This window comes from Euleptes europaea, chromosome 1 (assembly GCF_029931775.1).
Source record: "Euleptes europaea isolate rEulEur1 chromosome 1, rEulEur1.hap1, whole genome shotgun sequence".
NCBI classification, from domain to species: Eukaryota; Metazoa; Chordata; class Lepidosauria; order Squamata; family Sphaerodactylidae; genus Euleptes; species Euleptes europaea.
In genome coordinates this window covers 8,894,754-8,919,894 of record NC_079312.1, presented here as the reverse complement: position 1 = coordinate 8,919,894, position 25,141 = coordinate 8,894,754, and the positions used below count along the sequence as shown (strand labels likewise).

Here is a 25,141-nt window from a genome sequence, read left to right as displayed (position 1 = left end):
GGAATTATTTGAATTGTGGGCTCAGACCCAAGAATGCTCACCTATTACCTGCCCAGTAGGTAAAGTGCTAGAATATTTGATGTCTTTATCACAGAAGGGTTTATCAGTCTCTTCAGTGTGTGTACATTTAGCAGCCATCATGGCATTTCATGAGCAAGTAGTCTATACTTGTTCAAAATCTGGTTAAAATTTTTTCGCAAGGGTCTTTTGAATGTGTTTCCCCCAAGACCTAAGTTAGTCTCTCAATGGTCATTGTCACTAGTACTTGCTAAGCTCATGGCCCCACCATTTGAACCATTAGCCTCTTGTTCTTTGAGTTATTTGTCTATGAAGGTGGCTTTTCTGGTGGCAGTAACCTCTACCAGAAGAGTGAGCAAACTAGCTGCCTTAAGGATTGACCACCCTTTCTTGAAGGTTTTTCCAGACAAGATTAGACTACATCCCAGTTTAGATTTCTTACCCAAGGTAGTGTCAAAATTCCATTTGACTCAGGATATTTCACTTCCTACTTTTTTCCCCAATCCCATGTCTACAGCAGAAAAAATGTTACATAGTTTGGGTATTAAAAAAGCAATACTTTATTACCTGGATAGAACAAAATATTTCAGACAACAAAAGTCATTGTTTATTTGTTATTGGGGCCCAACGAAAGGGAAGGCAGCATCCCTGCAGGCTATTTCCAGGTGGGTGGTGTCTGCTATTCTGGGAGCATAAAAGTCAGCAGGGAAGAATTGTCCTTTGAGTGTGAAGTCCATTCTACCAGGTCTATGGGATCTTCAGCAGCTTTCTATCATAGAGTACCTCTAGTTGATATTTGCAGATTGGCCACCTGGTCAACAGAGGAGACATGTGAGACATTACACATTGGATGTTCAAGCAAGAAAGGATGCAGATGTGACGAGGGCCGTTTTACATACACTGTTCCAGTAAGAGGCTGCCCTCCTCCGTCAGAAGGTAAGCTTGCTAAAATCCCCATGGTGGGCTGCGCTGAACACTGAAAATGAAAACAGAATTTCATTTATCTGTAACTGCTGTTCATTGAAGTCTTCTGTGCAGACACTCATCCCTCCCTCCTACCCCGCTACTAGCTCTCTTACTGGACTATGTGATGGTAGAGCTGGTGGAGGCAAGTAGGACCTGAGGGAAGAGGGGATGCTTCACCCCTAGACATGTGACAGCTTGGGTGGGAAGCGGTTGCTGGGCAGGCTAGGGGAGGAACTCCCCCTTGTGGAATTAAGCTTGTAAGAAGAAAAATCAGTCCCCCGTGATTCTGCACAGAAGACCTCAATGAACAGCAGTTTCAGGTAAGCACAACTCTGTTTTACTCCCGCACTTAGAGAACTATACTGCTGATCTATATATCTCACTGGTTCCCAACCGGGGGTCCGTGGACCCCCAGGGGTCCGCGAGAACTAAATTAAGGTCCGCGAAACAAAGTTATGAACCCATAATAAATTAATATTTTCAATGAAAAGTTCTCTATTATAAAAATATATATTCAAATATTATTCTAAGTTTAACGTTTAACTAACAGTTATGATTAAAGTTTATTTTCAAATTCTCAGAATTTTTCTTTTGAACCTTGGGGTCCCTGTGCCGAACAAAAAAGTCCTAGTAGTCCCTGGTCAAAAAAAGGTTGGGAACCACTGATATATCTAATTCCCAAGTCTGTCCCCTGCCTGTGGATACTTAAATCCACAGATAGGGGGCAGAGTGCCCCCCAACAGGTTTTTCTGCTGATTCAGGGTACCCCCTGGGTTGCAGGAAAATCTGAAATTAAAAAACCAGGGTATAAATCCCCCCCAATTTTTGAAAGAGCATATGCGCAGACAGTGATCTTCAGCTGCCATGGCCACAGAAAACCGGGCTCAGCTGTGTCAGCAGCAGAGGCCAGGAGCAGCTCCAGGGCCTGCACCGCTGCATTGGCAGATGGTTGGGGCCACTCCAGGCTTTTAGGTAAATGGGAAGGAGGCCTGGACTTGCCATGCTCACCTGGTGCTGTGCTGGGCGAGCAGACTAGAGAGTGGAGCTGAGGAGTAGGAGTAGGGAGAGGCCTGGCGTGGCAAGAGAGCAGGGCTAGGTGGAGAAAGGAGGTCTGGAGCTGCAATGGGGGGAGATGGAATCCCCCCTGCGAAATTTGCGGGTCTCCGCTTGTCTAATATTCTAATAGCAAAGTCGGCAAATCTTTGGATACTTAAATCCAGTGATTGGAATTGTTAATGGGCAAGACAGATCTTTTTTACAAACCCGAAAAGGGCCCCAGGGTTGTAGAAAAACTGAACTCTTAAAAAACCCCAAAAAACTTTGGGTTTTAAAAAGCCAAAAATGATAACAGAAGTGCCTGTAGCTTTAAGGAACAGATTCCTTCAATGACTGTTACTAGGCAGCCAGATTCCAGGCATTGTTCTGCCAGTAAAAGGCGGGGTGGGGGGGGGCAGGGCCCTTCCCATACCTAGTTTGGCCTTTGAGGGAGGACTCGCTGGGGCCAGGCATGGCTAGGGTTGCCAGCTCTAGGTTGGGAAATTACTGGAGATTTTTTTAGTGAAGTCTGAGGAGGGCTGGGTTTTTTTTGGGGGGGGGGGAGAGGCCTTAGTATAATACCACAGAGTCCACCCTCCAAAGCTGTCATTACCTCCAAGGGAACATATGTCTGTTCTGGAGTTCATTTGTAATTCCATGGGATCTCCAAGTCCTCCTTGGAGGTTGGCAACCCTAAGCCTTGGGGAGGGGCTGTGGCTCAGTGGTAGAGCATCTGCTTGGCATGCAGAAGGTCCCAGGTTCAATCCCCGGCATCTCCAGTTAAAGGGACTAGGCGAGCAGGTGATGGGAAAGATCTCAGCCTGAGACCCTGGAGAGCTGCTGCCGGTATGAGTAGACAATACTGACTTTGATGGACCAAGGGTCTGATTCAGCTTCATGTGTGTTCATGTGTAGGCCTGGCAGCAGCCTGTGAGTGACTTGATACCACCTGACTTGCATGACACATCTTGGCCTGTCTGCTTGTTACTGTTCAACAGCAGCCAATCTATGAAAGCCAGTGTGGTGTAGTAGTTGCAGCTTCACAGTAGGGTCTGGGAGACCTGGGTTTGAATCCCCATCTCGCTGAGGAAGCTGACTGAGTGATTTTGGACCAGTCAGATACTTTCAGGCTACCCTACCACACAGGATTTTTTTTGCAGATAAAAAGGAGGAGAGGAGACCAATGTAAGCTGCTTTGTTCCCCACTGTGTAGATCACTGGTTCCCAGCCAGGGGTCCGTGGACCCCCAGGGGTCCGCGAGAACTAAATTAAGGTCCGTGAAACAAAGTTATAAGCCCATAATAAATTAATATTTTCAATTAAAAGTTCTCTATTATAAATATATATATATCCAAATATTATTCTAAGTTTAATGTTTAACTAACAGTTATGATTAAAGTTTATTTTCAAATTCTCGGAATTTTTATTTTGAACCTTGGGGTCACCTGCACCGAACAAAAAGGTGCTAGGGGTCCCTGGTCAAAAAAAGGTTGGGAACCACTGCTCTAGATGCTCTGTTTGCATTTTCTGCGCTGAGACCCTTGAACGGCTGAAAGGCTCTCTAAGGGTTAAAAAGAGAGAGCCAGGCGCAGTCAGTCCTAGAGAGGCAAATGGGGGGGGGCGCGGAGGGGGTTTCCTGCTCTGGGCTGGAGGAAGTCGCCTCTGACTCTCCCGGGCTTCCGCTTGAATGGCTGGGAGGGAAGCTGGTGAGCAAAAGGGGAATATGGGGCGGAGGAAGGGGAAATAGGGGCCGGGGGCTGCAATGCAAGACCCCAGGCGGAGAGAAAGGAGGGGAGGCGGAGCAGGGGGGTGGAAAAGAGCTCCCCCCCCCTCTCCCTGCCCCAGGAGGAGCCTGGTGGCCCCTTTGGAGGCTGGACGGGGCTCCGGGCTGCAGAGGCACGTCGATGAAGGAGAGGCAGAGGGAGGCAGGGATGGGGCAGAGCCGGGGGTGCTGCAGGGAGGTCGAAGGGGGCTGGGAAGAAGAGGGGCGTTGGGTGGGAGACAATGACTGTGGCTCTCCTTGACCCTCGGGTGAGTCACACAAAACAGACCCTAAGGCGCAGAAAGGGGGATTTGTCAGAGGAGCCCTTCCTCCTCCTCCTCCTCCTCTCCTCCTCCTCCATAGCAGCGCTGTGCCCTTTTGCCCTTGGGAAGTGGAAGCAGGTGGGTCAGCCCCTTTCCATGCAGGGGATATGATGCCCCAGGTGTGATGTTTTTGGGAAGCAGTCTCCCCCCCCCCAATGCTTTGCTGTGTAGCTGAAGCTGTCCACCACGCATGGGTGGCTTCGCCCCCTTCAAATCCCCCTGGACCTGCTCGAAGGCAGACATTTCCCCTTCCCCTGGCACCGGGGGTGGGGGAGGGAGAGGAGTCTGTTTCGGGTTTTTAATCATGATACAATGCGTCTATCTGGTTACGTGTGTGTGTGTGTGTGTGTTGTGTGTGTGTTAAGTGCCGTCAAGTCGCTTCCGACTCATGGCGACCCTATGAATGAAAGTGTGTGTTAAGTGTGTGTGTTAAGTGCCATCAAGTAACTTCTGGCTCATGGTGACCGTATGAATTAATGTCCTCCAAAATGTCCTCTTATCAGTCGATTGGTATCATATTAATTGCCGATTTTTAAGATGAACTGGAAAAGCCTTTGTGGCATGTGGGGGTGGCTGTGGCCCCTGCAGAGAAACTGAGGCAGGGGAAATGTGGGAAGCCCCGTGGCTTTTGACCAGTATGTGCACGGCGGCAGCAATGGGGGAATCACACAAGCCTTTCCCTTGGTGGAAAACACCTTAGGTTGTGTGTCGTCCCCCGTCACCCGCCATACACTCCTTCTGCCTCATTCTCGTCAGTCTCCTGTAGTTCGGGGCTGTTTTTCTGGGCGTTCATGAAGTGGTGTTTTTCCTTCGTGGATCTGTTCGGGGTCAGCAGGCAAGATCCATGGTCCCTGTCTGGCACATGTCTAAATCGGAGCCTCAGGCCTGGTCCGCATATCCAGGAGGAAGAGCTGGCAGAGGCCTGAGGGGTGGAGGAGAAGGCATGAATTTCGGCGCTTTTCTCCTGCTTTTTCCATCTGTGAATTCACTTGAGACTGGGAGTGCAGGAAGGCATTTCCCCCTCTTTACCACAGGAAAGCATCATGGCCAACACAGGCCAAGAGGGCAGGAGATGTTTCCTTGGAGAGCTAGTTTTCTCTGTGCAGGGAGATTGCCATTCCTATCTGGCAGCCCATCCCAGCATGTTTTCCTAGTTTTGGTGCCAGAGTGGAGCAGGGAGTGGTGCCTTCAGGCAGGGTCAGGGAGGCATAACCCCCCCCCCAATATGAATGAGCAGAGGATGGGAAGAAGCATTTCAAGGAGGGGAGGAGGATGGATATATAAGTAAGGTCAGACCTCCGCCCATATGGAATGGCTGGGAGATGAAGCTGTGTTATGCTGAATCAGACCACCAAAGTCAGTATTGTCTGCTCCGACTGCCAGTGGCTGTCCAAAGTCTCAGTCTTGCACAGCACCGACTACCTGATCTTTTACCTGGAGATGCCCGGGATTGAACCTGGGACCTTCTGCCTGTGAAGCAGAAATGAGTAGCAAGTTGTGATCATTTAAAAAATATTAGACTTTCCACTTCTATATTAATCCACTCAGCCTAAAGTTGAGCTTAAAAAATTATTTTCATCTGGGCATCTTTGATATTATAATGCATTGTGTATTTGGACATCATATATTTGGACAATATGCACTGTGTATTTGGGTATTCTGTATTTCCAAAAGGCTTTTGACAAAGTCTCCCACCAAAGACTGCTAAGCAGACTTCATAGTCATGGAATAAGTGGACAAGTCCTCTCATGGATTGAGAGCTGATTGAAAAATAGGAAGCAGAGAGTAGGAACCATTGGTCGTTTCTCACAATGGAGGGACGTGAGCAGGGATCTGTGTTGGGACTGGTGCTTTTCAACCTGTTCATCAGTGACCTAGAGTTGGGGGTGAACAGCAGGTTGGCCAAGTTTGCAGATGACACCAAATTATTTAGGGTGGTTAAAACAAAATCGGACTGTAAAGAGCTCCAAAATGATCTCTTCAAACTGGATGAATGGGCATTAAAATGGCAAAAAAATTCAATGTGAGCAAGTGAAAGGTGATGCATATTGGGGCAAAAAAAAATCCCAACTTCTCATGTACATACATATTAATAGGGAATACTATGCCATGAATTAACTTGATCTTAGTCGCCAGCAACACATTCTTACACTCTAGGATATTTTCTAACTTCTTCATGGCTGCCCTTCATGGGCTCAATCTCCTGTTTTTTTGGCTGCAGTCTCCCTTTTGGTTGACGATGGAGCCAAGGAATAGAAAATGTAGAGCAATTTCCAATTCTTCATGATCAACCTTAAAGTTGAGTAATTCCTCATCAGTCATTACTTTTTTCATCTCGATGTTCACCTGTAATCCTGCTTTGGCACTTCGTTTTAACCGTCATCAGTAGTTGTTTCAAGTCTTCACTATTTTCTGCCAGTAAAGTGATGTCATCTGCATATCTCAAATTCTTAATGTCCCTTCCATTAATTTTCACTCCCCCTTCATCTAAATCTAATCCAGCTGCCTTTATGATATGTTCTGCATATAGATTGAAGAGACAGAGAGACAAAATGCATCCTTGTCTGATTCCTTTGCCAATTGGAAACAATTCTGTTTCTCTGTATTTTTCTTCCTCCCCCCGGGCTGCTGACTCCTGGTTTCCCACCCTCATTCTTTCTCTTCCTCCCAATCAGCAGAGAAAAGACACCCTTGATGCCTCCTCCTTCTCCTGTGTAAGGAAAAGAAGCACCATGCAGCAAGCTCAGGTAAGCGAGGGGGGGGGGAATCACTGGGGAGACGTGCAGTGGAAGGCAGGATTGCCTCTTAGCTGCAAGACTCAGAGGATCAGGCTCATGGACCTGTTTTCTGGCACTGCATGATGTAAAGTCTGCCCACTGGGGAGGCAGGAAAGTGGTCCCCCCAGATCTAGGATGGTGTGAGTAAAGAAGCCCAGGCAAATCCTATTGAACAGTAATGGCCCATGAAGATGGACATCTCTGGCCTCTTCCCTACAAGGCTGCTAGCCCCCCTGCCCATGAAGATAGCCCCATTGGCTCCAAGATGCCTGTAAGTAGGGCTGGGAGTGGGAGGCCAAATGTCCCCCCCAGAACTCTTCTCCCCTCCTCTCTGTGCAAGGCTTTCCAACCTCCAGGTGGTACCTGAAGATCTCCAGCTATTACAGTTGATCTCCAGACAACCAAGATCAGATTCCCTGGAGAAAATGGCTGCTTTGGAGGGTGGACTCTATGGAATTATACCCTCCTGAGCTCCCTCCCCTCCCAAACCCCACCCTCCCATGGACCCACCCCCAAAATCTCCAGATATTTCCCAAGCAGAAATTGGTACCCCTACTTTGCTGCTCTTCCAGTATTAATTTACTGTCTCCAGCTTCTTGGCTTTTCCTCCCATGGACCAGTTTTCCATTGATGTAAAGCAATGCTTCCTTCTTCTTCCAGGGTGGGGTGTCCTTTGAAGAGGTGGCTGTGTATTTCACCAAGAGAGAATGGACCCTGCTGCACCCAGCCCAAAGAGCTCTGTACAAGGAAGTCATGCTGGAGAATTTTGGGAACATGGCCTCTCTGGGTGAGGATCCTGTCCTCCAAGGCTACCTCCTTTTTGGTGGGAGGAAGTCCCTTAAGAGGAAGGACGTGGTCAGGTTGTCTGCACACGGCCCAGTGGCTGATCTCTGCCACCCTCCATGGCCCTTCATCTGACATGGGAGGGGTTCTGGGCTCTCTTTGCAGAGAGGAGGTTCCTGCCTGGCAGTCCTGTGTCTGGACCATCTGAGAGGGCGTCAGAAGAAGTGCCAAGGGATGCCTGGTCTGGAGACAGTGGGGCTTCCCTCCCATCTGGGCCTTGCCTTGCCTGGGCTGAGAGGGGGTTGTGGGTTGAATTATACTGGCTCCTCTGCCACTTTACTTAGTTCTCAGCTGGCATTTCACAATCAGCTGGGCATAGAGTTGGCACGGAACTGCCAGTGCCGAATGGGTGATTGTTGACCCCGTCATGTACTCCACTTTAGTTATCTGGCCAATCAGCAGCCATGTTAGTTGTCTGTTGTGTATTTTGGAGGGGCAGTCAACTGACTAGGAATTGCAGAATAGATGTGCTCACAGGAGAGTTGTAATTTTGTTTTTCCCAATAAAAAAGGACCTGAGATGGCTAAACCGGACCTCATATCCTGGCTGGAAGAGGAGGAAGAGCTGTTTCTCCTGATCTCTGAAGAAGAAGGGAGAGTGGCAGGTAGTTGTTCAGACCTGTCGTGGGACTGCATGTTGTCTGCCCTTTCTTCCAAGGGTGGGCGGATTTCCATGGCCTTGTTTATTCTCATAGTTTCTTCTCCTCAGAAGAGGTTGGATGAGTTGTGAATGCTGTACTTTTAGATCTTTGTGAAAATCGGAGACTTCCTTCTTCCAAGTCAGATTGTGTCTTCCAAGAATGGTCCACTCTGAGAGGCAGAGGCTTTTAGGGAGGGGTGTTTGCCACTCAAAATGGAGAATAAGCGATGCTAAGCTAAAGCTAATACAAAATGTTTTCTCTGTCTTCACACCCAGAATGGATTTGCAGAGGTGGAGAAGAGGCATTTCCCAGAAGGGAGGGGAACAGGTGAAGAAAGGAGGTGGGAGAGCCCCCCATATAGAATGGCTGGAAGAGATATTGGGCCAAACACTTCTAAGCCATCCAAGATCAAATGGAGTATTTTGAATGGAGCCCTGAAGGGACTGGCACAGAAAATGTGTGCACTAAAAAAAGTTTCCCACCCTTTCTCTTCCTCCCAGGCAACAGTGAAAAGACATCCTTGATGCCTTTTCCACCGTCTCCTCCATGTTCTGAAGGGAAAGGATGCACCATGAAGCCAGCTGAGGTACACGGGAAAGAGTGGGGGGGTCCACTGGGGAGGTGTGCGGAGGATGGCAAGTGAGGCTTCCTTCTCTGTTGCAAGGCTTAGAGGATTGGGCTCCTTGCCCTCGGTTCTGGTGATGGAAAATCTGAGGCTGTCTCTGGGGAGGCAAGAAAATGGTCACTCCCTGCCCAGGATGGCATCTGCGGAGAAGACCAAGCAGAGCTTGTGAAAGAATTCTGGACCATGAACATCCCACAGAAAACAATTTTGTCCTTTACCATATGGACATTTCTGGCCTCTTCCCTACAAGGCTGCTAGCCCCCTGTGCCTGAGGACAGCCCCTCTGGCCCAAAATGCCCCCCAAGGTGGGCTGCGAAGGAAGACAAATGTCCCTGAGACAAATTAGCTGATTGGTAGTCACTCTAGGAATCTGCAGTGAACTCAGCTCTCGGAGAGGTAAACTGAACCACACACACACCCATTCGGACTGTTCTAGGCAGACCTTCTGAGATATATTTATTTCATTGTGCTACTGCCCCCTTTTGTCTTAACTGAGTAGCAGCCCCTACTTGGTCAGCTCAGTTTGAATGTATAGATCCTTTCCTTTCCTTCAGAGCTCCCGTGGCTCAGAGGTCTTGAGCAGTTAATGGGGAGGTGTCCCCGTCCCCCACTATTTCTTTCAGGAAAATATGGTGGAGAGATACTTGGCCACTGCCAGTGTTTTACTTGGATCTCTATCCACCAGCAAAGAGGGGACTATTTTATTATCTGTTACGGTGGCAGGTAATTTAATTTAATATCATGAACATGTGGCATCCCTCTAGGGCTCTTCTGTCTTGCCCTGTCTTTTGGTCTTCCACTATTAATTTGCTGTCTCTGTTTTTGGCTGTTCACCCATGAGCTAATGTTCCAGTGATGTAGAGAAATGCTTCCTCCTTCTTATTGCAGGGCGAGGTGTCCTTTGAGGAGGTGGCTGTGTATTTCACCCAGGGGGAGTGGACCCTCTTGAGTCCAGCCCAAAGAGCTCTGTACAAGGAAGTCATGCTGGAGAATTTTGGGAACATGGCCTCTCTGGGTGAGGATCCTTTTTTCCTGGGCTGTCTGTTGCTTGCTGTGAGGAGTGACTGTCAGGAAGTGCTTAATGAGGAAGGAGGGGGTCAGGTCGTCTGCCCTGGGCCGGGTGGCTGACCTCTGCCACCCTCCATGACCCTTCCCCTAATGTGGGAGAGGTTCTGAGCTCTCCTTGCAGAAAGGGGCCCCCTGCCTGGCAGTCTTGTGTCTGGATCCCCTTAGAGGGCACCAGAAGCCATGCCAGGGGATGCCTGGTCTGGAGAAGGTGGGGTGGTCTAAGGAGGGGCTTCCCTCCAGTCTGGGCCTGGCCTCACGAGGACTGAGGTTTTTTTATATATGTGTGTGTGTGTGTGTGTGTGTGTGTTTATGTTTATGTGTATGTATATATGTGTGTGTGTGTGTATAATATATATATAATTTTTGCATGAATAAAAAAGAATACAATCAATCAATTTGGAGTACAGAATAGTAAAATACAGAAAATTGGATTATGTTAGTTGTATTAGAAAAATAAATAAATCCATATGTATTACTTTTAATACCCACCACCCACCAGTAGTGTACCCCCCTGCCTATTTCCTTCCATCACAGTGCGGAACGTCCGGTGAAGTGTCTTATCAGGTTAATATTACAACAATTACTATTAAACTTAAAAAAAGAAAGTTATTTCTACAGCCCGTTCACAAAATTACCGGCAGTAAGATTCATCTTTCCAGTTTATCCCAATACGTGAAGGCCTTTAACCAAGATTGTTTGAATTCTTCCAAGTCTTTCCCATGTAGGGAATCTGTTAGTTTGGCCATTCGCACATAAAACCATAGTTTCTCTCGCCAGTCTTTAATTGCAGGTCTATTTACCAGCTTCCAGAATTTTGCGATTATAATTCTCGCAGCTGCAAAACTATATTGGCATATAGTTTTATTCTATTAATTTTCTTTTATTAATTTACTTCCTTACAATCCCCAATAAACAAAAAGCCGGATCAGGTTTTACCTTATTATTAATCAAATTCATCGGTTCTTGTAGGTTATCCGGGTTGTGTGACCGTGGTCTTGGTATTTTCTTTCCTGATGTTTCGCCCACAGCTGTGGCAGGCATCTTCAGAGGAGTAACACTGAAGATGCCTGCCACAGCTGTGGGCGAAACGTCAGGAAAGAAAATACCAAGACCACGGTCACACAACCCGGATAACCTACAAGAACCGATGAACTCTGACCGTGAAAGCCTTCGACAATATTAATCAAATTATTAGTTTCTTTAACTACCTTTCTCCAAAAAATTTTAATCTTTTTACAAAACCACCAAGCATGCATGAATGTTCCACTTTCAATTCCACACTTCCAACATAGGTCTGTATTTCCTATTCTCATTTTATTTGCCATTACTGGTGTAATATACCATCTATAGAACATTTTATACATGTTCTCTCTTATTTCATTACAAATTGTGAATTTAAATTCTCTTTTCCATAGGATTTCCCATACCTCTAAATTAATATTATAACCTAAATCTCTCATCCATTTTATCATCACTGGTTTAATCCTCTCTTGTTCTAAATTCATTTCTGTTAAAATGCTATATATCTTACCTATCAGTCCTTTATTTCCTGAATTTAGTATTAATTCCAATTTAGATTTGCTTCTATTAAAACCTATAAGTTTATCTTTACTGAATATATCGTTTAGTTTATAATATATAAACCAATCTCTAATTTTAAGCTCTTCTCTTGTTTAAGTTGCCAATCTTCTCTAATATAATCAATAATATCTCTATAACTACCCAGATCTAAATTAAGTTGGTTTCCTCTTTTCATAAATGCTTCAATAGGATTGAGCCAACCTGGGGTTTTATTTTCTAACAATCTCTTATATCTTTTCCAGACTTGTAATAGACTGGCCCTAATAATATGTTGATTAAAATCCTTATTTACCTTATCCTTTTCATACCACAAATATGCATGCCAACCAAATCTTAGATTAAAACCTTCCAGTTCTAATAACCTAAAGTTTTCTAATAAAATCCAAATTTTTAGCCAGCTAAAACAGGATGCTTCATAATACATTTTCAAATCTGGGAGCCCTAAACCCCTGATTCTTTTAGCTCAATTAAATTATTATAAGCTATCCTGTGCCTTTCATTACCCCAAGCAAAATTCAGAATTTCTTTCTTCCATTGTTTAAAGATTTTTACTCCTTTTATGATCGGCAGACTCTGAAATAAAAAAGCATTTTGGGTAAAACCATCATTTTAACTACTGAAATCCATCCCCAAAGCGATAATGGCAGCTTCTCCCACTTTTTGAAATCCCTTACTATATTTTGCCAAGTTTTAACATAATTGTTCTGAAACAGATTTAAATTATTTGAAGTTAACCAAATTCCTAAATATCTTACTTTACTTTCAATGCAAAATCCAGTTTTACTAATCAATTCTCTTTGTTGTGATAGAGTCATATTTTTAACCAAAATTTTTGTCTTATTTCTATTTATCTTGAATCCTGCAAGCTTTCCATAGACCTCAATGGTGTTATTCCAATTTGCAACTTGACAATTAGGGTTAGTCAACAAACATACTAAATCATCTGCCATAGGCTTTGACCTTATAATGATTTCTCCCAAACCTTACCCCTACTAAATTATCATCCTGTCTAATCTTATTCAACAATATTTCTAAAACTAAAATAAACAATAAAGGTGAAAGAGGACATCCCTGCCTGGTTCCTTTCTGAATTTCTAGTTGTGGTGTTAATTCACCATTGATAAGCAATCTGGCCGTCTGTTGCGTGTATATGCTTTCGATAGCTCTTTTAAAGCCAGCCCCAAATTCCATAAATTGTAAAAAAAACTTTCATGAAACTCCAGTTGATATTATCAAAAGCCTTCTCTGCATCTATGAATATCATGGCAACTGGGATATCTGGCTTATATTCAGCGAATTCAATCAAGTCTATCACTATCCTAACATTCTGGTTAATCATTCTGCCAGGTAGGAATCCCAATTGGTCTTCGTGTATATATTGATTTAATACCTTTTTTAACCTTGTAGCTAAAATATCAACAAAAAGTTTATAATCATTGTTTAGTAATGAAATTGGTCTATAATTTTTAACATCCGTTAATTCTGCATCTGGTTTGGGTATTAACGTTATGTTTGCTTGATTCCAAGTGTGAGGAATAGAGCCCTCCTGCAAACATAAATTCGTTACCTTCAGTAAACATGATGATAACTGCTCTTCAAAAGTTTTATAGTATAGTGTTGTTAGACCATCCGACCAGGGGACTTGTTCAGTTTACTCTTATGTATCGCTTCCCTTAGTTCTCCCGAAGATATAGGAGAATCTAAAAGATCCCTCTTCTCCTGAGATAAACCCTCCCAGTGAAATTGCCTCAAGTAGGCTTCTATCTCCTTATCTGAAACCAAGTTACTTTTATATAATTTTGTATAGTACTCTACAAAAGTTTCCATAATCTTATGTTTATCTGTAATTGCTCTACCCTTTTTATTAAGTCTTAATATTGGCTTCTTTTTTACTTTTTGTTTAAGTTGCCAAGCCAAAAGTTTACCGGGTTTATTAGCACGTTCAAAAAAACTCTGTCTATTAAACATCATTTTATGTTCAATCTCAGAGGTTATCAATAACTCATATTGTAGTTGTAAGATTTTAAGTTTTTTTGCCCTGTTCTGTTTTAGAGGGTTTATCTTGTCCCTTCCTCAGTTGTTTTTCCACTAATTTGATTTCGTTCAGGATTGTTGTTTTTCCTTCTTTTTATACCACCTTGTATTTTGCTGAATCAGGAAGCCTCTTATCACTGCTTTCCCTGCGTCCCAACTATTGTATCATCTGTTCCTTTATCCATATTCTCCAAAAAATAGTTTTTAATATCTAGTTTCAATTTATCTGTAACATTTTTATTTTTCAATAAAAATTCATTAATTGACCAGGGTCTATTTTTCCTGTCTCCTATTTTTAATGTTATTCTGGTAGCATTATGATCAGATAATACTCTTGATAGTATTTTGGGCTGTTCAGACATATTCATTAATGTTTTAGATACCCATATCATATCTATCTTTATATATTAATTTTGGTTCCATTATTATCGGTATATACATGGCTACCCCATTAACTTTTCTATTTTCATTACAAGATGTAAATAATTTTCCCAACCTTGGCTGCTCTAACCTCATAGTGTCTTTTGGTAACATATGTGTTTCCTGCAAACATAATACATTAGTCTTATATTTATGTAAATGATGAAATACTTTTCTTCTCTTATTGGGAGAATCCAAACCATTAACATTCCAAGATAAAACCTTAATCATTATTACTCTCTATAAAACCCTTTTGACTTTTACCCACATTTACAACCAAATAGTTGGACTGAGTTATGGCTGCGGAGGGAGCTCTGCTGGCTTCTCTGCCCCTTAGTTAATCCTCAGCTGGCATTTCAGTCAGACCGGAGTATGGAGTTGGGAGAAAACTTCCAGTGCCGTATGGATGATTCTTGGCCCCGTACTGTACTCCACCCCTCTTAGTTACCTGTTATGTATTTTTGGAGGGACAGAGTTAATCTGGTTTGGAATTGCTGAATCTATATGCACAAAGCAGACTTAATCGTGTGCTTTATTCTTATAAAAAGGACCTGAGATGGCAAAACCTGGCCTCATATCCCAGCTGGAAGAGGAGGAAGAGCTGTTTCTCCTGAGCTCTGATGAAGAGGAGGGACTGGCAGGTAGATGCTTAGATATCTGTCCTAGGGATTATGTGTTGTCTGTGCTTCCTTCCAAGGGTGGGTGGATTTCCCTGGCCTTATTTATCCTCAGAGTTTCTCCTCCAAAGAACTCTGATGAGTTGTGAAGGCTGAAACGATGCCTATAGATCTTGAATCTACAAAATAGGCGACTTCTTCTCCCAACTGAGATCACTTATGCCCCATTCAAGCCAAGTATTGTCCTCTCTGAGAGGCAGGGATTCTCTCAGGAAAGATGGCATCCCCATCTATCCATACCTGGACAACTTTCTGATCTGTTCCCCCCACAGAGGGCCTGGCCGGCCAGCGCACAACCAGAGTTTTCCAGGTACTGGATGACCATGGATACCTCATCTGCTAAAAAAATTTATAGGGGGTATTGCTTTATATAAGGTTAAATTGAGTGGACCGACTAAACTAGAGTTAAGTTATTGTTGTTAGAGAGGTGAGGGATTAGATCTAATGCAGGGATTAGTTAGAGGGTGGGATTTTTTAAGGTTGTAGATTGTTAGGTATGCTGTATTTTATTATAATTGCAATTAGAGTAACTACTACTGGAGTTGTGTGGTGTGTTGAATGCTGCAGTGGCTTGTGCAGTGGAGTAACCAGAGCATAGCCGCTGTAAGCTGTTGCAACCAAACCATCAGGAGTGTTGGGAGATGTACTGGGACTTAAATTGGGAGGCCACCCCAGGGTCATAGATCCCTGTGATAGGGGAGTATGGGAGGTACGGCAGTGGAAGGAGAAAATATAAGGGAAGGAGACAGAGATATGGATATGCTTGGTCTCCTTCCAATCTCCGTCCCATCCCGAGACACAATGGTGGGGAGTGGGTTAAGGCATTAGCTCCTTTTGCATCACGGATGTTGATTAATGCTAGGTCCACAAATAATAAGACTGCAACGTTGCAAAATTATATTTCAACACAAGCAGTGGACCTGGAATGTGTGACTGAAACCTGGGTGGGGGGTGGGCGAAACTGTTGCCCTGAAAGAACTCCTCCCTGGTTTTTTGGTCCTTCATCAGTCATGGACAAAGGGCCGGGGGGGGGGGGGAGTTACAGCACTCATTCCTTGATCTTTATAGCAGGTTTGGATATAGGACTGATCTCTGTTGATAGAATGCCATTGTTGGACCACTTTTCCTGAAGGCATGTCTGGGTTTGCCAACCCCTTCCTGCATAGGCGGCGAGCTGGTTTCTGCTCACCCGTGGAAAATAATGGATCCAGTTGGTTTCCAGAACACTCTGTGGGAGCCAGTACCCTTCAGCAGTTCTTTAGATGTTATTTTGAACTAAATTAATGGTTTTCAAATTGTTATGTAGATTCGTTATCTTGGTTTTATATTTGTTTGTATATTATGATGTCATCTGCCCTGAGCCCACCTTGCTGGGGGAGGGTAGGATATAAATAAAATCATTGTTGTTATATTCATTTTGACAACACAATCACTGGACCTAACAACACCAGCCAAACCTTCTCAGGTTCAAAATATTGTCGAAGGCTTTCACGGTCAGAGTTCATTGGTTCTTGTAGGTTATCCGGGCTGTGTAACCGTGGTCTTGGAATTTTCTTTCCTGACGTTTCGCCAGCAACTGTGGCAGGCATCTTCAGAGTCCTTCAGTGTTACTACTCTGAAGATGCCTGCCACAGTTGCTGGCGAAACGTCAGGAAAGAAAATTCCAAGACCACGGTTACACAGCCCGGATAACCTTCTCAGGTTCATTCACGCTTTCATATTTCAACATTATATAGGGATCAAATGTCAGCAATGCCCTTCTGCTCTGTACATTGGATAAAGAGATCCAGCGAGGTGTAGTGGTAAAGAGTGGTGGACTCTAATCTGGAGAACCGGGTTTGATTCCCCACTCCTACACATGAGCGGCGGACTCTAATCTGGTTTGTTTCCCCACTCCTACACATGAAGCCAGCTGGGTAACTTTGGGCTAATCACAGTTCTCTTTGAGCTCTCTCAGCCTCACCTACCTCACAAGGTGTCTGTGTGGGGAGAGGAAGAGAAGGAGATTGTAAGCCGGTTTGATTCTCCTTAAAAGGTAGAGAAAATTAGCATATAAAAACCAACTCTTCTTCTTTAATGGACATAAATCTAACATTAACAAGTACAACACTCCAAAGCCAGTGGCAGATTCATTCAATTGCTGACCTGAGAATTGCAGTCCTTATACAGAGAAGCTTCAAGGGAAGATTGCAATGCCCCTAAGCATTTCTCTTCTGCTCTAATGTAGCTACTAACAATGTACACTGTACCTCTGCATCCTGACTTCCTTCTTTGGAACTCCCTTCCCACCCTCTGGCTGGGATAAAAGGACTCGGAGATCTCCATTCCGACTCGTATCTGACGAAGGGAGCCTTCATTCTTGAAAGCATAGCCAGATACGCTTGTTGGTCTTTAAGATGCTGCTGGTTTTGAAACTAGGTATTTGTAGAAACTGTCATATCATGACACCAGATTCCCCTTTCTTTCAACAGGAGTTGTGTGGGAGTCAGTGAACAAAGAAGATAATCCTGTGAGGGAGAGAGAAGATATATATTCGGACATGAAAGACAAGGTTGAATATTACAGTGCACTGAGGAAAGCAGAGGGAAAATACTTTCCTAAAGGGAAGAATAATTCCAGTCTTTTAAAGGGCAATCACTTTCTACATAAAAAAATATATGAAGAAAATAGGACTACGCACGCTTCAAGCAGGGAAACGTTTACTGAAAAATCAGTTACTAATATTCAACAGAACAGCTGGAACAGAAATGAAATATATAAGTGCCTGGAGTGTGGGGAAAGTTTCAATCGAAGAGGAAACCTTACTACCCATCAAAGGATTCACACAGGGGAGAAACCATATAAATCCCTGGAGTGTGGGAAGAGCTTCAATGACAGTCAAAACTTTACTGTCCATCAAAGAATTCACACAGGGGAGAAGCCATATAAATGCCTGGAGTGTGGGAAGAGCTTCAGTCGGAATGACAGTCTTACTGTCCATCAAAGAATTCACACAGGGGAGAAACCCTATAAATGCATTGAGTGTGGGAAAAGTTTCAGGTGCAGTGGACACCTTACTACCCATCAAAGGATTCATACAGGGGAGAAACCATATGAATGCCTGGAGTGTGGAAAAAGCTTCCGTAAGCATTCACATATTACTTCCCATCAACGAACTCACACAGGGGAGAAACCATATGAATGCCTGGTATGTGGGAAAAGTTTCAGACAAAGAGGAAACCTTACTACCCATCAAAGGATTCACACAGGGGAGAAACCATATAAATGCCTTGAGTGTGGGAAGAGCTTCAATGACAGTCAAAGGTTTACTGTCCATCAAAGAATTCACACAGGGGAGAAACCATATACATGCCTGGAGTGTGGGAAAAGCTTCAGATGGAATCACAGTCTTACTTCCCATCAAAGGATACACACAGGAGAGAAACCATATACATGCCTGGAGTGTGGGAAAACCTTCAGTCAAAATGGCGGTTTTATTTCCCATCAAAGAATTCACACAGGGGAGAAACCATATAAATGCCTGGAGTGTGGGAAGAGCTTCAATGACAGTCAAAGGTTTACAGTCCATCAAAGAATTCACACAGGGGAGAAACCATATACATGCCTGGAGTGTGGGAAAACCTTCAGTCAAAATGGCGGTTTTATTTCCCATCAAAGAATTCACACAGGGGAGAAGCCATATAAATGCCTGAAGTGTGGGAAGAGCTTCAGTCAGAATGGCGGTCTTACTACCCATCAAAGGATACACACAGGAGAGAAACCCTATAAATGCCTGGAGTGTGGGAAAAGTTTCAGTCATAGTGGAAGCGTTACTTTCCATCAGAGAATGCACACCGGGGAGAAACCACATAAATGTCAAATGTGTGGGAAGAGCTTCAGTAAGAATGGAAGCCTTACTGTCCATCAAAGAATTCACACAGGGGAGAAACCCTATAAATGCCTGGAGTGTGGGAAAAGTTTCAGTGATAGTGGAAGCTTTACTGTCCATCGGAGAATGCACACAGGGGAGAAACCATATAAATGTCTAGCGTGTGGGAAGAGCTTCAGTAAGAGTGGAAGCCTTACTGTCCATCAAAGAATTCACACAGGGGAGAAACCCTATAAATGCCTGGAGTGTGGGAAAAGTTTCAGTGAAAGTGGAAGCTTTACTGTCCATCAAAGAATTCACACAGGGGAGAAACCCTATAAATGCCTGGAGTGTGGGAAAAGTTTCAGTGATAGTGGAAGCTTTACTGTCCATCGGAGAATGCACACAGGGGAGAAACCATATAAATGTCAAGTGTGTGGGAAGAGCTTCAGTAAGAGTGGAAGCCTTACTGTCCATCAAAGAATTCACACAAGGGAGAAACCATTTAAATGCCTGGAGTGTGGAAAAAGCTTCAGGCGAGGTGGAAACCTTACTCGCCATCAAAGGATTTGTCACAGTCTGTGACATCTTACAACACATGAACTATGATATTGTGTTGTACGTGTGCAGAAATATTCACTATAAAACTAAAACTACACATACAAACAATGAACTAAACTGCAAACTATATAGCTGAAGTTTTAGTTACTTTTAAGAAGGAAAGAAAGTCTGGAAATATTAAACCAGAGGCTTATGTTTCTGAAATATACTGGCAAATATTTCAGGGTCAGAGCTGAGTGACTTGCTGAGTTTTTCCTATTTTTTCCTGACCTTCCCCAGCCATTTTAATGGAGAAGAGCAGAAACTCTGGTAGCCCTTTTCATATTTTTTCAGCTAAAGAACAACATGTTCTGTCTTCCTTTCCAATGGCATCAAGAATAGAGATGCTCTCCACCCTCCACACTACAAGGCTATTCAATGCTGACTAACGATGACATAATGCAATATAAGCAATAATTGTGTTTTATGATTTAAACATGTAAACATGGTACTATTGATTCATAAATGGATTTAATGAAAGCGTATTATGCTGAAGAAGAGAATGATGTTAAAATTGAGTATATAGAGTTATCACAAAGTTCAAAACTGATTGTTTATAGTTTAGTAATATAGACTAGCGGAAAGGAAGTCCATATTTGGTAATGGAAAGGAGGACTACTAAGCAGTACAAATTTTCTCAAGATCAGCATTATTGAGGGGTTTGAAACAGTATAAATACAGGCACAAAAAGGCTAGATTTTCAGACCTCTTTCAGAGGGTCTCGAAGATGGTGTTGGTTTGTATGGCTTTAAAATATTTTATTCTAGACATTGTGAATTAGATACTTTGAACTAAATCAGACTTATTTGACTTATATTTTAAAAGTTGGATTTTAAAACTGAATAGTATGTAAGACTTGCTTGCTTTACTGCATACATTGTAACAATACATTGTTACTGCATACACTGTAACTGAATGTAAAGACTTCGTAACTTGCATTTACACATATTTACTGGGAGTACATCAATAAAAAGACTTGGTTTTTAAAAGTAACATATCACTTCTCAGGAAGTGGTCCATTCTAAGAGTATAGTCATTCAAAGGCACGACCCGCTTCAGATTCACAAAGGGGAGAAACCATATAAATGCCTGGAGTGTGGGAAAAGCTTCAGTTGGAGTGGAAACCTTACTACCTATCAAAGAATTCACACGGGAGAAACCATATAAATGCCTGGAGTGTGGGAAAAGCTTCAGTTGCAGTTCACACCTTCGTTTCCATCAAAGAAGTCACATGGGAGAAACCTTATAAATGCCTGAAGTGTGGGAAGAGTTTCACTGAGATTTGTAGCCGTAATAGACATGAAACAGTTCATACAGGGGAGAAACCATATAAATGCCTAGTGTGGAAAAAGCTTCAGGCTGAGTGGAAACCTTACTAGCCATGAAAGGATTCACACGGGAGAAACCATATGAATGCCTGCACTGTGGAAAAAGCTTCAGGCAAGGTGGAAACCTTACTAGCCATGAAAGGATTCACAAAGGGGAGAAACCATATACATGCCTGGTATGTGGGGAAAGTTTCACTCAGAGGGCAGCCCTTACTTCCCAGCAAAGAATTCACACGGGAGAAACCATATGAACACCAGTATTATGGGAACAGCTTCAGTCACAGTTCACACCTTACTGTCCACCAAAAGAGTCACAAAGGGGAGAAGCCATATAAATTCCAGGAGTGTAGAGAAAGTTTCGTTCAGAGTGACTATCTTACTTCCCACCAAAGAATTCACACAGTGGAGAATAAATGAACTGACTTACAGCTGGTGACACCAATCACAGAGTGGTACCGGATGATATTCCATTGAGTGGCAGAAAGGGTCACAGCCAATCCCCCCACTGATGCACCACACCCCTTGACCCCCCTCTTCCACTGGGAGGAAAGACCCAGCGACTGCATAACCATAATAGGCCTGTGATGTGAGTGACACTCCAGTGTACCCCACAGAGGAGTCAGAGGATAGTCACCCTTCACATGGGGCGCTGGATTCCCAGCAAATTACACCTGATTCAGGCCATAGCTGTCAGGCATTTGCAAGCTTTTTTGCGGATGAAGTCTTGTCTTTTTGTACATCTTCTGGTCCATTTTTGGACCACTTCAGGCAGGGCCGAATTAAGATGAAGAGAGGCCCTAGGCTACGCCACTTGTGAGGCCCCTCCCAATCCCCCACCCTCACGACTAGAAGAAAATGGAAGAGTGTTATAAACAAAACTGAGTGAAGCCAAGGATGATGACGGGTATTTAAAATTCTGCAATTCACAATTTCTCCTCTAAAGGACCTAAGATGTTATTGTTAAATACCATGGTGATTTTAAAAAATGCATAAATGTTAAAATTAACCCTGAAAAACTTTTGCAATAACTGAACTTTGTAAACCTTTTGTGGAATAAGCACGATCTTTTAGGAAAATGAAGGTGTAATGTTATTGTTAAAAAAACAAAACCTTGAGTTTACAAATAATATTGCCTGGGAAGTGTAAATAATATGATCATGATTACCTGAAGGAGAAATTATATATTAAAAAGAGGAGGGGGTAACTATGTTAATCATAGTATCAGAGAACAGAGATTTACCACCTCATCATGAAGGGGGTAAAGGTTTGAAATAATACAAAACAAACATACCTAAAATAAAAATAAAAAAACCTTGGACACAGTCTAAATATTCTGGCATGTACTCGTTAGATACTATATGCAGGTCCTTGACAAATATATTAAAACGTCTGCTATGAAAAGCTTGCCTGGGTTGTGAAAGCAGGTGTAATCCTTGCAGCTTCTAACTTTTTGTAATAGCATTTCAAATTAGACAAAGCATTTTATAGCCTTTTATCCAAACAACCACCATGCAAAGTAAGCCACAGTGTAATAATACTCTTATATGTTTGAAACCAGTTCATGTTAGCTGTAGCGGCCTAAGTGGTGAGCAATTGCCAATGCAGAACCTACTTTAACAACAATTTAGAGTGTAGACAATTTAAAAAGAGGGCTTAACAGGCTTGCTGGGGCCATTAATTAACTTTTAAAAGGAACTGGTTCAGCATCCAGTTCAGCAAACATTACAAAATCGCCAATAGGCCTTTTCAGGTACCCCCCTTAGCACATAAGGATGATTCAAAATAGTACCCCTTTTCTGTCCCAGGGTAGTCCTGAACTGAATAATCTAATGAATGGGAAGACAGGAGAGGTGGGGAAGATCTGGAGTACAAGTTCAAAAAGTGACATAGGTATGCAAGGAACGATAGGAAACCTTCACGTGTTGGACAATATAGACCACAGAATTTTTACTTTATCTTGTAGAGCAAACCATCATGAAGTATAGATGAATGGATTTCAGGCCTGGCCGCCGCTCCCCCCCACCTCCTGTTCATTTCCTGGCCGCTGCCAGGCCTCTGGCACTCCTCCCTGCCATCCCCCCTGCCCCCCATCCGGAGTTCTCATCTGGAGGCCTGGTCTACTACAGCCACAAAAGCCTATTGGTAGAAGCTCTGCAACCCAAAATAAGGACTGGACCACCACATACCATACATCCACACATTCAGGGGACTGTGCCCTCCGAGGGGGCACACTGGGGCTCAGCTGCACCCCAAAACAATCTTTGGGTCCCCAACATGAGGCATTTCAAGAGGACATACAGTGTCTGTATGTGCATTTGTCCTGGGGGGCACCCCCACTTGGGAGCAGCTGGCACAAGAACCGGAGTTTGGATCAGGACCCAGCATACGCCTTCTGGAGGGCACAGCCACCTGAATGTGGGGGTGTATGATATGTCGTGGTACAATCCTTATTTTGGGGTGCAGAGCTTTTAAATTCTCAATACCATTCAGGAACCAGGAAATGTGAATAAGGAACTGGGAATAGGGAATGAACATAAGAACATAAGAAAGGCCCTGCTGGATCAGACCAAGGCCCATCAAGTCCAGCAGTCTGCTCACACAGGGGCCAACCATGTGCCTTTAGGAAGCCCACAAACAAGACGGCTGCAGCAGCACCATCCTGCCTGTGTTCCATAGCACCCAATATAATAGGCGTGCTCCTCTGATCCTGGAGAGAATAGGTATGCATCATGACTAGTATCCATTTTAACTAGTAGCCATGAATACTCCTGGGAACTGGGAACCAACTTACTTGCCTCCTTCTTTTCTAAGGCTTTGGCTGCAACCTAACTCCCTTGTTAGGGGGAGAAATTGAAAGAAGAGCTTAGGAGTACCTGAAGCGCCCCCCCCCCCCAGTACCATGAAAAAAAAAATTCTTAAGCAAGGATGCATATGATAGCTCCACCCCATGCCTAGCAAAAAATGACAACAGCAGCAAGCAAGCAAACAAAGCTATTTCAACAAGGAAATCCCCAGTGTTCAATTTCCAAACTGAAATTATAACTGAAAAGGTAAAATAACATACCCACTTTCCCCCCTTTGTGGATAGATAATGGGTAGCTGTGTATGTTTGTCTGGCTGAAGGGGAAAAAAGCAAGAGTTCAGTTGCACCTTACAGACTAACATAGTGGTAAGATGCAATACTGCAGTCCAAGCTCTGCTCACGACCTGAGTTCGATCCTGACGGAAGTTGGTTTCAGGTAGCCGGCTCAAGGTCGACTCAGCCTTCCATCCTTCCGAGGTCAGTAAAATGAGTACCCAGCTTGCTGGGGGTAAAGGGAAGATGACTGGGGAAGGCACTGGCAAACCACCCCATAAAACAAAGTCTGCCTAGTAAATGTCTTCAGGATGTTACATCACCCCATGGGTCAGGAATGACCAGGTGCTTGCACAGGGGGTGGGACCTTTACCTTTTTTAGAATGCAGACTCAATTTACATCTGTGTGAGAATTGAAACTCCCTGCTTCTGTCGGGAAGCCATTTGTTGTCAAGGTGACAGATGGTCAATTGCAAATAGATTTGTCTTGTCTCAAAGAGACCCAGGGCAATCTAGATGGATTTTATTTACATCTCTAAGATTCTGCAGACTTTGGCTGTGTGAACTCCCCCCGCCCACTGCAAAAAATATTCAAGTTGGGCTGTGGAGGCCCCTAGGCTTGGAGGCCCTAGGCTGCAGCCTACTTAGCCTATACATAAATCCAGCCCTGACTTCAGGTGACTTTCAGTCACTGATGTGGACAGGATCCTGCTGGCTCTGAAGCCTGACACTTGCCTCTTGGACCCATGCCTTCCCCTGGGAGAGATCATTAATATGTCCCTGAGTTCAGGGACCTGGGGCTTTAAAAGAGGCAGTGATAAGACCACTCTTGAAAAAAATCTTCACATCCAAGGGATGTTTCGAACCACTGCCTGGTATCAAATCGATCGTGCCTGGGCAAGGTAGTTGAGAGAGTGGTCGCCAAGCAGCTGCAGGAGTTGCTGGATGAAACATTGGCATTGAACCCATTTTGGTCAGGCTTCTGCCCTGGCCATGGGACAGACACGGCTCTGGTTACCCTTACAGACAATCTCCATCACCAGCTGGATCAAGACAGGTTCGGGCTGCTGATACTTTTAGATCTGTCAGCAGCTTTTGACGTAGTCGATTATGATCTTCCTGACCACCGCCTTGCCAATGTTGGGATTCAGGGCACAGACCTTCGTTGGGGACCAAGGGTGGCGCTCATGGAAGAGGTCTCATGGACCCCTCTGGTGTGCAGGGTGCCACAGGGTGCGATCCTCTCCCCCATGTTATTTAACATCTATATGTGCCCCCTTGCCCAGTTTGTCCAGAGTTTCAGGCTGGGTTGTCATCGATGTGCTGATAACTCCCAGCTTTATCTATTAATAGACAGCCATCTGACTTCCGCCTGGGACATACTGGCCAGGTGTTTTGATGCTGTGACTGGGTGGTTGAGGAAAAGCTGCTTGAAGCCGAATCCAGCAAAGATGGAGGTACTGTGGTTTGGCCAGGGCAGCTTGGGGGCAGGGTGCCAGCTCCTGGCTCCGTCAGGCCGGC

General features: G+C 44.1%; 1 protein-coding gene across 1 annotated transcript; it reads left to right on the top strand.

Annotated features, from left to right (window-relative positions):
* The first annotated feature begins 4,023 nt into the window (after window positions 1-4,023).
* LOC130483984 (zinc finger protein ZFP2-like) lies at window positions 4,024-19,201 on the top strand. The gene is made up of 9 exons (XM_056856935.1): window positions 4,024-4,050; window positions 6,780-6,851; window positions 7,542-7,668; window positions 8,865-8,950; window positions 9,878-10,004; window positions 14,641-14,733; window positions 15,936-16,009; window positions 17,624-18,072; window positions 18,577-19,201. The coding sequence occupies exons 1-9, from the start codon at window positions 4,024-4,026 to the stop codon at window positions 19,199-19,201; spliced, it is 1,680 nt and encodes a 559-aa protein (XP_056712913.1).
* The last annotated feature ends 5,940 nt before the right edge of the window (window positions 19,202-25,141 follow it).

Bases quoted from the DNA above. Each gene is read 5' to 3' on its own strand.
- LOC130483984 (XM_056856935.1), top strand. From the start codon at position 4,024: ATGACTGTGGCTCTCCTTGACCCTCGG. The intron at 10,005-14,640 runs GTGAGGATCCTT...TCTTATAAAAAG, and splicing joins TGGGAACATGGCCTCTCTGG to GACCTGAGATGGCAAAACCT. The intron at 16,010-17,623 runs GTACCCTTCAGC...AAATCCCTGGAG, and splicing joins AGAACACTCTGTGGGAGCCA to TGTGGGAAGAGCTTCAATGA.